The 13439-nt window shown below is 53.3% G+C and overlaps 1 protein-coding gene across 10 annotated transcripts in view; it reads left to right on the plus strand.

Moving 5' to 3' along the window:
• The window catches only part of Obscn (obscurin, cytoskeletal calmodulin and titin-interacting RhoGEF), a 151128-nt gene that overhangs the window by 67580 nt on the left and 70109 nt on the right, over window positions 1–13439 (plus strand). For 8 of the 10 annotated variants that reach the window (XM_087910592.1, XM_087910583.1, XM_087910584.1 and 5 more), the window contains 13 exons: window positions 312–578; window positions 796–1065; window positions 1564–1830; window positions 1927–2193; window positions 2276–2542; window positions 3866–4135; window positions 4783–5049; window positions 5223–5489; window positions 8826–9098; window positions 9566–9832; window positions 10999–11265; window positions 11360–11623; window positions 11941–12204. In XM_087910592.1, coding sequence (XP_087766718.1) covers window positions 312–578; window positions 796–1065; window positions 1564–1830; window positions 1927–2193; window positions 2276–2542; window positions 3866–4135; window positions 4783–5049; window positions 5223–5489; window positions 8826–9098; window positions 9566–9832; window positions 10999–11265; window positions 11360–11623; window positions 11941–12204 — 3477 coding nt within the window. The remainder of the gene's footprint in view (window positions 1–311; window positions 579–795; window positions 1066–1563; window positions 1831–1926; window positions 2194–2275; window positions 2543–3865; window positions 4136–4782; window positions 5050–5222; window positions 5490–8825; window positions 9099–9565; window positions 9833–10998; window positions 11266–11359; window positions 11624–11940; window positions 12205–13439) is intronic. The other 2 variants (XM_087910585.1, XM_087910590.1) reach the window with 1 other exon arrangement.

Consider the following 13439-nt stretch of genomic DNA (forward strand, 5'->3'; position numbering starts at 1 on the left):
CAGATAGCTGGCCTCCCACAGGCCTGGGGTGCCTTAGGACCCCTTCCAGACAAGGTAGCAGTGACTCATGGAGAGGGTAGAATGTGGTCTCCTCAGTGGGAAGAGGAGGTGCAAAGACTCCAAGCTCCACTTTGCTGGTGGTCAGTTGTACCCAGCAGATTCTAGGGTAGCCCTGGGTGGAACGCTTGACTTGGCCACCTGCTGGCCCAGGTGGAAGGCATGGGCAGCTGGTTTGGAGCGGAAGTCAGTCTCTTGGCTCCTAGGAAGTCCATCCAGGTCACCATCCTGACCCCACGTGACTGTGCCCACAGAGCTGCCTGTGACCCTCCTGCGCCCACTGAGGGACAAGATCGCCATGGAAAAACACCGGGGTGTGCTTGAGTGCCAGGTGTCCCGGGCCAGTGCCCAGGTGCGATGGTTTAAGGGCAGAGTCGAGCTGCAGTCTGGGCCTAAGTATGAGTTGGTCAGCGACGGCCTTTACCGTAAGCTGGTCATCAATGACGTGCAGCCCGAGGACGAAGATACCTACACCTGTGATGCCGGTGATGTCAAGACCAGTGCCCAGTTCTTTGTGGAAGGTATGGGATGAAAGAGTGGACAGTCCTCCTGGGTTTCGGGGCGAGGATGTGTGGTTTCTGTGACTTTCTCTGGAGATTCTGGAGGCTGCCGTGCCATCTCAGACAGATGGGGAAGGAGGCTTAGCTACGTGGTAGAGAGAGATAGGAAGGAACTTGTAGGACGGGGAGACTGGTCCCTCTGGTTGAGTTTCACTGGTGACCAGCTCCTCATCCACAGAGCAATCCATCACCATTGTGCGAGGCCTGCAGGACGTGACGGTTATGGAGCCTGCCCCAGCCTGGTTTGAATGTGAGACCTCCATCCCATCCGTGAGGCCACCCAAGTGGCTCCTTGGTAAGACTGTCCTCCAGGCCGGGGGCAATGTGGGCCTGGAGCAAGACGGCACGGTGCACCGGCTGACACTGCACAAGACCTGCTCCACCATGACCGGGCCTGTGCACTTCACCATCGGCAAGTCCCGCTCCACGGCCCAGCTTGTTGTCTCAGGTTAGCATACTGTCTGAACGTAGCCCAGAGATGGGGGTGGTCCTAGTCTAGGGCCATGGGTGGGACATGGCTTGGGGCAAGACATAGGAACAGTGGCCAGGCACAGGTGGCCTGGGCTGGAGCAATCATGCTTGGGCTCAAGGCCGGGGGTGGACACTACTCAGTGGTTTGACAGCGTGTGGAGCAGAACACGGGTCCTGGGTGGCACAGGGGTGGGCTTAGTAGGAACTGACTTTGGGAGTCAGGATATGGTCAGAGGCCTAAAAAGTGGAATATAAGTACTCAGGCACGGCAGGGCTTTGGGGCAGGCAGCATGGGGCAGTATATGTTGGCTGGGACAGAGGTGTGTGGGCTGTGAGGGGCTTGTGCAGCACCCTCCCAAGGGAGGTGACCAGACATATTGTAAGGGCTGTGCTTGCAGACGGGTTAGCCCTGGGCTAGGCAGGGCCGTCTGAGTTCTTGCGGCTCCCAGCCCTGCCTTTGCTCTGTTCTCTCCAGACGTTCCTGTGGTAGTGGCACGGCCACTGGAACCCAAAGCAGGGCGTGAGCTGCAGTCGGTAGTCCTGTCTTGTGACTTCAGACCGGCCCCCAAGGCTGTGCAGTGGTACAAGGGGGACACGCCTCTGGCCCCATCAGAAAAGTTCAAGATGGTGCTGGAGGGCCAGATGGCAGAGCTGCGCATACTCCGGCTCACTCCAGCTGATGCTGGGGTCTATCGGTGCCAGGCGGGTAATGCCCAGAGCAGTGCCGAAGTTACTGTGGAAGGTAGAGAGCTGGGAAGGAGGGGAGGGCAGGGGACCCCACTCCAGGGCCGGGGGTGGCTGAGAGCACAGTGCTGAGCTGCTGGTGTGTGCCTTGTAGCTCGGGAGGTGAAGGTGACTCAACCTCTGAAGGATGTTGAAGCCACGGAGGAAGGCCGGGCCTGCTTCTCCTGTGAGCTGTCCCATAAGGACGAGGACATCGAATGGTCACTCAATGGGACACCCCTGTACAACGACAGCTTCCACGAGATCAGCCATGAGGGCTGTGTCCACACGCTGGTGCTGAAGAGCGTCCGTCAGGCTGACACAGGCACCGTGCGTGCCACCTCCCCCAAGGTGTCAGTTTCTGCCCGGCTAGTGGTCAGAGGTGAGGAGTCCTGTGGAGTCTGTGGGGTGCCTGCCCCCTGGGCGGGCACAGGCTCCCCTCACTGGCCATGTCGTTCCTCTAGCAAAGCCGGTGGTGTTCCTGAAAGCACTGGATGACGTATCTGTAGAAGAGCGTGGCACGCTGGCCCTGCACTGCGAGGTCTCAGACCCTGAGGCACGTGTGGTTTGGCGCAAAGATGGCGTGGAGCTGGGTCCCAGTGACAAGTATGACTTCCTACACAAGGCAGGCACTCGGGGCCTTACGGTGCATGACCTGAGCCATGAGGATGCTGGGCTGTACACCTGCCACGTGGGCAGTGCGGAGACCCGGTCCAGGGTCAGTGTGCATGGTGAGTGACTGGAGACTCTTATGTAGGAGGGCTATCTTAGTTAGGGTTTCTGTTGCTGTGGAGAGACGCCATGACCACAGCAACTCTTATAAAAGCACACATTTAATTGGGACTGGCTTGCAGTTTCAGAGGTTTAGCCCATTATCTTCATGGCAGGACATGGCGGTGTGTAGGTAGACATGGTTCTGGAGAAGTTGCTGAGAGTTCTTCATCTTGATCCACAGGTAGTAGGAGCAGCTATGTACTGGGCGTAGCTTGAGCATATATGAGATCTCAAAGTCAACCCCCACAGTGACACACTTCCTCCAACAAAACCACACCTCCTAATAGTGCCACTCCCTATGGGGGCCATTTTCTTTCAAACCGCCACAAGATGCTAAGCCTCCTTCCATCCAGAATCTCCAGGCTGCTCTTCAAGCCTGTCAGGTTGTTCTGTGTATCCAGGAGGCACCAAAGATGTTGTCTATAGCACATAGGGCTTAATGTAGCCCTTTGAGGTCCAGGGGCAGGCAGATGGGCTAAGGAACAATTGTCTATGGAGCCTCACAATGTGGGGCTGGTATGGATCCATTCAAGTCTCTGGCATGTGCTCTGTACCACGTGTTAGGATGGGGAGGAAATCAGCCAGACATGTGTGAGACACTAAGAGGTGTGACCAGGAGACAATCTGCAAAGGGCTCCCAGGCCAAGGGCGGATGTCCTATTCTGCAGGTGAATAGGCCTCCAGGCCATCTATGTTCCTATTCTTTATAGAGTCCCAGAAAGGCCATAGGTTCATAGTTGCTGTCCCACTCAGCCCTGTTATTTCAGAGGTACATCCCTTTGAGCACACCTCTCTCAGCCTGGCCAGTCACCTGGCTCTGGCTCGGGTCCGGCATCCTGGCTCGGAGGAGACAGGCTGGCAGCCTGTTCATTCATGATCTCGCTGGGGCTCTGGAATGACCTTATGGCAAGGGAGCACAGTGAGATTTTCATAGGACAAGACTTGCTCTCTCCGGAAGGAATCGTTTATAGGGTCTCTGTCCCTCCTCTCCTGGCACTCTAAGATGGTTAGAAGCGTGGAGAAGCCTCCTTCTCTCAACCACCTTGATTGACAGCTCAGAGGTGTCAATCATGCAAACACTAGACCATGCCAGCTTGAAGCTAGGATTTTGGTGCCAGTTTGTGATGGCACTCTTTGTCATCAGATGTGAAGCTAGGAACAGTGACAAACCAGGTCCTGCAGTGTGACCTGATCCTTCCCACTGCCTGGCACAGGGGACTACTGTTCCCTGAGGTTGACATCTGTGGGCTGACTGGTGACCTGTTTCCTATATCCCACAGAGCTGCACGTGGGCATCACCAAGAGGCTAAAGACAGTGGAGGTGCTGGAGGGAGAGAGCTGCAGCTTTGAGTGTGTCCTGTCCCACGAGAGTGAGAGTGACCCAGGAGTGTGGACCGTCGGCGGGAAGACAGTGGGTTCTGGCCGCTTTCGGACCACTCGCCAGGGCCGCAAATACACCCTGACGGTCAAAGATGCTGTGCTCAGTGATGCGGGGGAGGTGGTCTTCTCGGTGATAGGCCTCACATCCAAGGCCTCGCTCATCGTCAGAGGTGGGTGTTGTGGCTGGGGCCAGGGGCCTGGTACCGTGGACTGGGGCACTGTTGGGATGCTTCTAGGGACTGTCTATTCATCATGGTGGGGACCCAATATGTCTGGTGCTGGGGGAGTTTTGATTATTAAAGGGAGTCATAGCCCTGCTTGAACATCTTTGAATTTCTAGAATGAGCTGAGAACTCCAGTCTCTCATCCATGGGCTGATTGCCCTCAGTGCATGTAGCTTACTCAGTCAGTCTGACTCTTAAATTGAGGCCAGGGAGGCAGGGAAGAAGCCTCTGGTGTCTTGGAGCTTGTGTTCGTGGGTGCATCTGCACAGGGACCAGCCAAACTGTGGCCATACCCTTGTATGAGCCTTGAACGAGCTACCCTTATAGCCCACGCTTTCTAGATCTCACTGTCACCGTGAGGGCTTCCAGAACTTCAAAGTCTTGAGCCTCCAGCGGTCTAAGGTCCCAGGAGTCAAGGGCTGTAGGTTTTGTGGTTTTGATCTCTAGAGAATGCATGTTCCCAAGCGTCTGCCTGTTCGTATCCTGGCCCTGGCTGAGACGGTTTCTAAGAGGTTATTGCAGTCCCGATGTGCCTTAGGTCATGGGTGATTCTGTGGCCAAGGCCTCATGGGAACCAGCTCTACTTATTTCAGAGAGGCCAGTGGAGATTACGAAGCCCTTGGAGGACCAGCGGGCTACGCTTGGAGAACACGCGACGCTGAGCTGTGAACTGTCCAGGGCGGGCACCTCTGTGCGCTGGCTGAAGGACGGGAAGGCCATCCGAAAGAGCCAGAAGTACGACCTGCTCAGTGAAGGCACGCGGGCTGTGCTGGTTGTCCGTGAGGCCTCACTCAAGGATTCTGGAGAGTACACCTGTGAGACGGAGGCTTCCAAAAGTACCGCCAGGCTCCTTGTGGAAGGTAAGCACGCGACCCTGTCAGCCTCCCCTGCGGCAAAGGCTGGGGCCGCCCCTGGGACTTCAGTGGAGGTACCCCCTCAGGTCAGCCTGTGTGCTCTGATTGTGGGGGGACGGAGCCTGCATGGTGAGAGGAGTTTTAGGCCCTCATCCCTGCCTGTTTTGTCACTTACCCAGAAAAGGCAAATCGTTTCACGGAGGAGCTGGCTGACCTGCAGGTGGAAGAGAAGGGCACAGCTGTGTTCGCGTGCAAGACGGAGCACCCGGCATCCGTCGTGATATGGCGCAAGGGCCTCCTGGAACTGCGTGCCTCAGGGAAGCATGTCCCCAGCCAGGACGGCTTGACCCTGAAGCTCACCATCAATGCCCTGGAGAGGACAGACAGTGATACCTACACCTGTGACATTGGTCAAGCCCGGACCCAGGCCCGGCTCCTCGTCCATGGTGAGGCGGCCCTAACTTGCATGCTGTTTTTGGTTCCTTCATGGCTGCTCTGGTCTTCTTGATCTGAAGTGGGCTCTGGAGGCTCAGAAGTGGTTAGTCATCCGGCCTCTGCTTGTTCTGGACCAGCTGAGCCTCAGTTTCTCCATGTCTAAGGGTAGAGCAGGTTGCCTGGGCATCTCAGGCTTTCCTACTGTGACCTTTTGTGAAGGACCTAACAAACTGCCTTCATTTATACAGTGGGTACTTCCTGTGTGTTCTTACAGTGTCCGGGCCTGTGCTGAGTTCCAGGGTATGTCTTCTGTGTGTGCTTACACACTTGGCGTGTCAGTTATTGTACAGGGACAGCTTACTATGCTTGTTGGCAGCTAAGGAGCCTCTTGTGTTCTCACTAGAGAACTGACCAATATTGATAGTGTCAGTTTAGAAAGGCTAGAGACAATGTTATTAAAGAGCAATCATCCTGCTGGGAAGGCGTGGCATCGAAATGAAAGCCCAGGGTGCATTCCAGAGCAAGGAGCCATAGACAGGTGGGCATGAGCTGCGTGGGTACAGAGCTCAGGGTTCCTGCAGACACGGGGCAGGAGCTGGTGTCTGTGGTTGGTGGGGGTGTCCCTGCTGGGCAGTTGTCTGTCCAGGTCATCTGTTCGGAGTTGCTGCAGAGCTCAAGAAGGTCAAAGGCAAACTTTTTTTTTTCTTTTTGATTTTTTCAAGACAAAGTTTCTCTATAGCTTTGATACCTGCCTGGAACTCACTCTTATAGACCAGACTGTCCTTGAACTCACAGAGATCCGCCTGCCTCTGCCACCTGAGTGCTGGGATTAAAGGCGTGTGCCACCACAGCCCGGCTCCAAAGGCAAACTTTGATACAATCTGTGCGTATGAAGCGTGGGGTGCCTGTGGAGCAAGAGGGGATCTCTTGGGGCCTCGAGAAAGTGCTGTGAATGCCAGGCAGGGGTTTCCTTGGGTTAACAAGAATGTTGTCTGCAGAACTCACAGTCCAGTTTGTTGCTGTTTGTTTTCTCTTTGCTTCCTCCGTTTGTACTCCCTTATGAAGCACCATTTCCCCTCCAGTCTGCAGCGTGAGAGAAGTCCTTTCGGGTGTGTAGAGAAGAGAGGTGGTGACCAGCCTGGTTAGTAGGGGTGTGCCATGGTGTCAGAACAGAGATGACCTGACCCTCCTGGTCACAGCCCTCACCTGGCTCTGTAATCCTCGCGTGGAGTCCAGGGGTTGGCATTTAGGGACACTCATCCTGAAGTCTGCCTTCAGGGAATAGTGTTTCTCATGTGGTGAGAACCCTCTCCATTGGTAACTAGAAGTAACAATGTTTACCCTCTATATTTGCGGGTTCTGCATCTTTAGATCTAGTCTCCTATTAATAAAAAAAAGGAATTGTGTGGCTAGAGAGATGTTCCAGTTGTTGAGGCGCTTGCTGTGCAAGCTCTTGAACTTGAGTTTGGATCCCCTAGAGCCCATGGAAACGCAGGTGCTTGGGAAGGTGGAGACGGTAGATCTCAGAGCAATCTAGGTATCAAGACTAGCCATATAAGTGAGCTCTGGCTTGTCTTAGGGACAGACCCTGCCTCATTGAATTAGATAGAAGAGCTAGTAGGAAGTTTCCTGACATCAGCCTGGAGCCTCTACATGTGTGTGCACATGCATGCATATGTGCTTCCATACATGCAAACATGCATGCACACACATGCACACTGCACACACAACTGGAAAAAATATGGCTTTGATGAACACAGACTGTTTTTTTGCTTGTCGCTGCTCCCTAAACAATACGATGTAATACTGCTCTGGAACTTCCATTGCATTGGCTATTGAAAAACAGCTATTGAAAGTGTATCAGCAGACGTACGTAGAGTGCAAATATTTCATCATTCTTTAAATGTGAGACTTGGGTGCCCTCAGATCTTGATATCTGTGGGGGATTCCAAACCAACTCTCCATCAAGACGATGGGAGGTAGAAGTAGGAGGAGCAGAGGTTCAAGATCATAGCAAGTTTAGGGCTAGCCTGGGGTCCATGAGATCCTGTCTCAAAAAAGAAAATCAGCAAAATGTAGACCTTAAGTGTAAACCATACAGATGCCTGTGGGTAGAGTAGAGCCATTTTCTGTGTGACAGCCTACTGGCCAGAGAAGGGCCCTTTCTCTCAGTGCCATTCAGTATCGGGGTCTTTCGAGTAGAGCCCTACTTTCCAAGGTGTTTGTGGGTACAATCATGTGTATGCAGGATCCATGTCAATCTACCCCTATTCTTCTCCTTCTACTCCATCTTCTTTGAGACAGGGTTTTTCTGTGTAGCCCTGGGTATCCTGTAACTCTCTCTGTAGGCCAGGCTGGCTTCGAACTCACAGAGAACTTAGAACTTCGCCTGCCTCTGCCTCCCAAGTGCTAGGATTAAAGGCGTGAGCCACCACTAGCAGCAACGCTACCCTTTTTAATTCAACAATGGACTACTTCTAGGAATGTACATATTCTCTCCCGTGTGTGTGTCCGGATCTGAGTGTGTTCATGTATGTGTAGGTACCTGAGGACCTAGAGTTCCAGGTGGTTGTGAGTCATCTGAGTAGAATCTTGGAATTGTACTGGAAGAGGCGTACGAGTCTGTGGGACACAGTGTGATCACTGGGTGTGCGTTGGCAGTGTGTAGGGATCTGATCAGGCTACCAGACACTTCTGTGCTTGAGTGGTTATCATTTCTGTATGTCGTGAGACTTCAAGCTTTCCCTCGAGATCTTTAAAATGTAGGTGAAGTAAGCCAGGCACAGGGAGTCAAATACTACAAATTCTTTATGCTTGTGAATGCTGAGAACCCCATCTCATGGAATCAGAGAGGAGAATGGAAGGGACCAGATGGAGAGGGAGCAGGAAGGCTGGAGTCGTTGACTCTCTGCAGCAGAGTGGGGTTGGGGAACCATGGCCTTTTCTCACCCACCGTTCATCTGTCAGTATGAGGTTTCCTGCGGTATGGCTTGCGCCATGCTATGGTGAACACTGCTGGTGTAAGCAGTTTTGGGAGCGGGTAGTTTATTTGTTGGCAAGCCCAGTTCCGTATGAAGGGCAGGAGAGATTACATGAGCTTCAGCTGGCTGTGGGCCCTCCACCATCTTAGCAAGAGGACTTCAGAGGGGGATATAGGTTTGGGGTCAGAGGGTGACCTACAAAGGACTCCTTGGCTCAGATCTGCTTTCCAGTTTCATTGAGGTTAAAATAAAGTAGATCTCTTGCTTATGGCCCCACCTAGGGTCTTGGGTGAAGCTGTTTCTCTTGGCACTTAGCCAAGCCTGGCCCTAGGCTGCAGGAGCTCTGAGGTGACTCTTGCCTGGCAGGTCAGAAAGTGCGCATTACTGAGGACCTGGAGGACACTGCCGTCCAGGAGGGCTCCTCTGCCAAGTTCTGCTGCCGTATCTCCCCTGCCGACTACAGCCCCGTGCACTGGTTCCTGGATAAGACCCCCTTGCATAGCAACGAACTGAACGAGATCACTGTCCAGCCAGGAGGCTACCACGTACTCACCCTACGGCAGCTGGCACTCAAGGACTCAGGCACTGTCTACTTCGAGGCGGGTGACCAGCGAACCTCAGCTGCTCTGCGGGTGACTGGTGGGTTTTGTGTCTAAGGGCCATCCATGATGGGGACACTACATGGCCTAGAGAAGCCTTGAAGAGGGGCAGATGACAGCTCTTCCCAAGCTCTGCCTGGTGTGGTCCTGGGGCTGATGGAGAGGCAAGATTAGCTGTCAATGGCAAAGGGGTCTCTCATCCCAGGGAGGTAGCGAATGACATGGGGGCCATCTCCCATCTCCTAGGAGTTGGTTCAGAAGACTGAGTTGGGTTCTTTCAGAATTAATTTCCAAATTCAGAATTTGTGGGTAATGTGATGTGTGCTGTCTTCGTCCAGGATGGGAGCTACACAGAGCCTGCCTTTCTGGCTGGCTTAGCACTTCTGTCTTGCTCCCACTTAAGGGCAACAGACAGATGCGGATCCAGGCCTTGTATGATCTGCTGTGTTAGTCCTTTCATAGAGGAACCATAGTCCTAAGTACCTTTGCCTTTTCTCTGTCCCCTAGAGAAGCCAAGCATCTTCTCTCAGCCACTCACAGATGCCACAGTCACAGAAGGCGAGGACCTGACTCTTGTTTGTGAAACCACCACTCTGGAAAGCTCTGTGCACTGGACCAAAGATGGGAGGACACTGAGGCCATCTGCACGATGCCAACTGAGCTATGAAGGCTGTCGGGCCCAGCTGGTCATCACTGGCACCACCATACAAGATGGTGGGCGATACAAGTGTGAGGTTGCTGGAGCTACCAGCAGCTCCATTGTCAGGATTCATGGTGAGTGCCAGGTGTCCATGTTTGGGATAAGAATGGAAATATGTCCATAGGAGACAGGGGGTCCCCGGAGCAGATTCTGGTTCCTTTCTGTAGCATGAGGTCTGCTTGTTGGGATTTCTGTCCTGCCTGGTTCCCACAGTTGTTAGGTCCCAAAGAAATTACACAGAGAGTCTATATTAGTGATAAGCTAATTGGCTCATTAGCTCAGGCTTCGTATTAACTCTTATAACTTATATAGCCCATTATTCTTATCTATGTTAGCCACATGGCTCAGTACCTTTTTCAGCAGGGCAGGTCACATCCTGCTTCTTTGGTGTCTGGACAGGACTGCAGAAAGAGCTTCCTTCTTCCCAGAATACTCCTGTTCTCATTGCCCTGCCTATACTTCCTGCCTGGCTACTGGCCTATCAGTGTTTATTTAAAACATAATTGACAGAATACAGACAATTCTCCCGCACCACCTTTCCTCTGCCTCTGCCTGCTCTGTGGGGCAGTTGACTTCCTTGTGTCTCAGGGTCCCTACTGCCCCAGGACTCTCCCACTCTCTCTTGGCCTCCTGACCCCTGCTTGGGGCCCATTCCTGACTTGGCTTTGGTGAACCCCTCTGGAGTCCCTCTTCCTGCCCTGTGGCTTGCCTCTGTCTGGGCTGCCCTAAGCTAGCAGTCCAGACAATCAGCTTGCACAGTAGAAGTCTGTTGACTACCTACTGAGTAGGCCGGAAGTAGGAAATCAAGGTTGGCTGGCCTTCTGCGGTCTGTCTCCTTGGCTCTCAGATGCCACCTTCTTTGTAACTCCGGATGCTTATTCCTCTCTGCTGGTGCCCTAGATAAGGACACCAATCTGATGAAGTAAGGGTTCATTCCAACAACCTTACTCTGTTTTATCTCTTTGAAGTTCACACTGCCAAACGGTCACATTCTGAGATCCCAAGTTAGAGCTTTAGCATCTGAATTTTCGGGGGGATACATTTCTGACTGTGATAATTGCTTTTAATCTGTTCCATACCCACCTTTCCATTTATAAACCTTGAGACCCATCTTTCCCAGAGGTCTTTGGGTTCTTGCCACTGGCATCCACTAATTGAGTTGCCCCATGCCCCAGAGCTGCTTCTGGACCTCAGGTGGGGTTCTCCTCCAGGAGGCTGAACTGAGTCTACCTGTTCCCAGCTCAACCAGTGCACTTCAGGGAGTCCCTGAAGGATGTGGAGGTAGCGGAGGGCAGGGCCGCCACCCTGCGCTGTGTGCTGTCATCCGTGGCTGCGCCTGTGGAGTGGCGTCATGGAGAAGACATCCTGAAGTCCAGCAGCAAGTACAGCCTGCGCCAAGACGGTGCTATGCTGGAGCTGGTCATCCGAGACCTGCAGCCCCAGGACAGTGGGCAGTATTCCTGCTCCTTTGGGGACCAGACAACTTCAGCCACACTCACAGTGAAGCGTAAGTGTGCCTGGCCGTCCTGTGCTCAGGCTCCAGAGAGAAACTCACTACAGTGAATCATGACATCTTTTGTATCTATCTGTACCTGCTGCAGCCACATCTGCCCAGTTCGTAGGAAGACTGAGAAACAAGGAGGCCACAGAAGGGACCATGGCCACACTACGGTGTGAGCTGACCAAAGAGGCCCCCGTGGAATGGAGGAAGGGGACAGAGACCCTGAGGAACGGGGACAAATACAGCCTGAAACAGGACGGAGCTGTGTGTGAACTGCAGATTTGTAACCTGGTTGTGGCAGATGCAGGGGAATACATATGTGTGTGCGGACAGGAGAGGACCTCAGCCACACTGGCTGTCAAGGGTAAGGGCCACACATGTGGTCATGTGGGTCAGCGGTTTACCCATGAGTTGACCTGGCGCTCCAGCTCCCCCAGTGCTTTCTCCTCATGTTTGTGCACCTTCTGTTCTTCCCACCATGCATCCCTCCCTACTCCTTGGGTCTTTATGTGAGCCAGGAAATACGAGTATCTGCAGCTGGCTTCCCGCTCTTGAGCCCTGGAAGGTTCTTTCCTGTTGCTCTGCTGTGTTCTGTCTTGTTCCCCATCCTGTCCTATGTCATGTTCTATCCCACAATACTCTATAGCAGATCTGATGTTCCCATCTGTCTTACCATCCTAGCTCTGCCTGCCCACTTCATCGGAAGACTCAGAAACAAGGAGGCCACAGAAGGGGGCACGACCACACTGCAGTGTGAGCTGAGCAAGGCTGCCCCTGTGGAGTGGAGGAAAGGGTCTAAGAGCCTGAAAGATGGGGACAAATGCAGCCTGAAGCAGGATGGGGCTGTGTGCGAGCTGCAGATCCGCAGCCTGGCTGTGGAAGATGCTGGGGAGTACTCGTGCGTGTGTGGGCAGGAGAAGACCTCAGCCACACTGACCATCAGGGGTAAAGACCGCGTGTGTTTCTGTGTGCGGGTGCCCTGTGCATGGGTGGCTCTGTGCCTGAGCATCTTCTCCTACCCACCTCCCCGATCTTCTGTGTCTCATCTTTATCCTGTTAGCTGGTATTTCTCATGCTTGTTGTATAGGACCCACGTTAGATGCCAGAAAACAATGGAGAATCAGGTCTTTCCCAACTCCAGGAATGTCCTGGTTGGTGTGTGTGTGTGTGTGTGTGTGTGTGTGTGTGTGTGTGTGAGAGAGAGAGAGAGAGAGAGAGAGAGAGAGAGAACAATTACAAAGATGCAATTATAGGTCCTGGGGGCACACCAGGAAAAGGGGGAGGCAGGAAATGGAGGAATGGCCCACCCGGCAGGAATACAGGAAGGACAGTTTTGATGTGTGCCTGAGGGAAGGTGAAGATTCACCATGCGTCAGGCAAGGTTGAGGGCCCACCCCCTAGGAGTCAGATAAAGGTGGGGCCCCACCTTATGGGAGTCAGGGTTTAGGTAAGGGTCCAGCATACATAAGTCAAATGAAGACAAAGGCATACCCTATGGGTATTGGGCAGAGGTGGGCACCTGACCCATGGGGAGTCAGGTAGAGGCGAGGGTTTCTCCCATGGTGGTGAGGAGAGGTGAAGGCAAGTCTGTGGGGGTGAGCTTGACACTGCTCTCCCTGCGCTTTTCCTGGTTGGTTCCAGGTCTTTCCACTGGAGAAGGGTTTAACAATCCTGCCTCTGGCCACTCTGTGTGTTCTGTGTTGTATATGTAGTGTCTGTGGCCACTTTTGTCCATGACTATAGAGTTTAATGATTTTCTTTGTGCCTATGTACCCCCACACACACAGTTGTGAACAGTACTTCACAGATAGTTAGAGGCCTGGGGAGGGCACTACAGGGAGTAAGGTCCCACTGTAGTGTGAACAGAGCAAGGTACCTCCGTGGACATCAGGATATTAGGACATCACAGACAGAGGCACTCACAGATTGAGGCAGATATGACATATGGAGCCCTGTAGCCTGGCTGTCATGGGTCCTGGGGTCCTTATGTCTATACAGAGGCAACAGACCTTCCTAGAGTGACTGGCCTTCAGGACCATACTCCTTAGGCACAGTTGTGCCCAGAGAACTGGAATTCACGTCTTGATGTAACTGGTGATCTAGGGATGAATCAGCTCTCTGTCAGGGGTCCTTGGAGGGTCTGAGCATCCCCCTGCAGGGAACCAGATGGAATGCACAGA

Source organism: Myodes glareolus, chromosome 9 (assembly GCF_982192425.1).
Source record: "Myodes glareolus chromosome 9, mMyoGla1.1, whole genome shotgun sequence".
Classification (NCBI taxonomy): Eukaryota; Metazoa; Chordata; class Mammalia; order Rodentia; family Cricetidae; genus Myodes; species Myodes glareolus.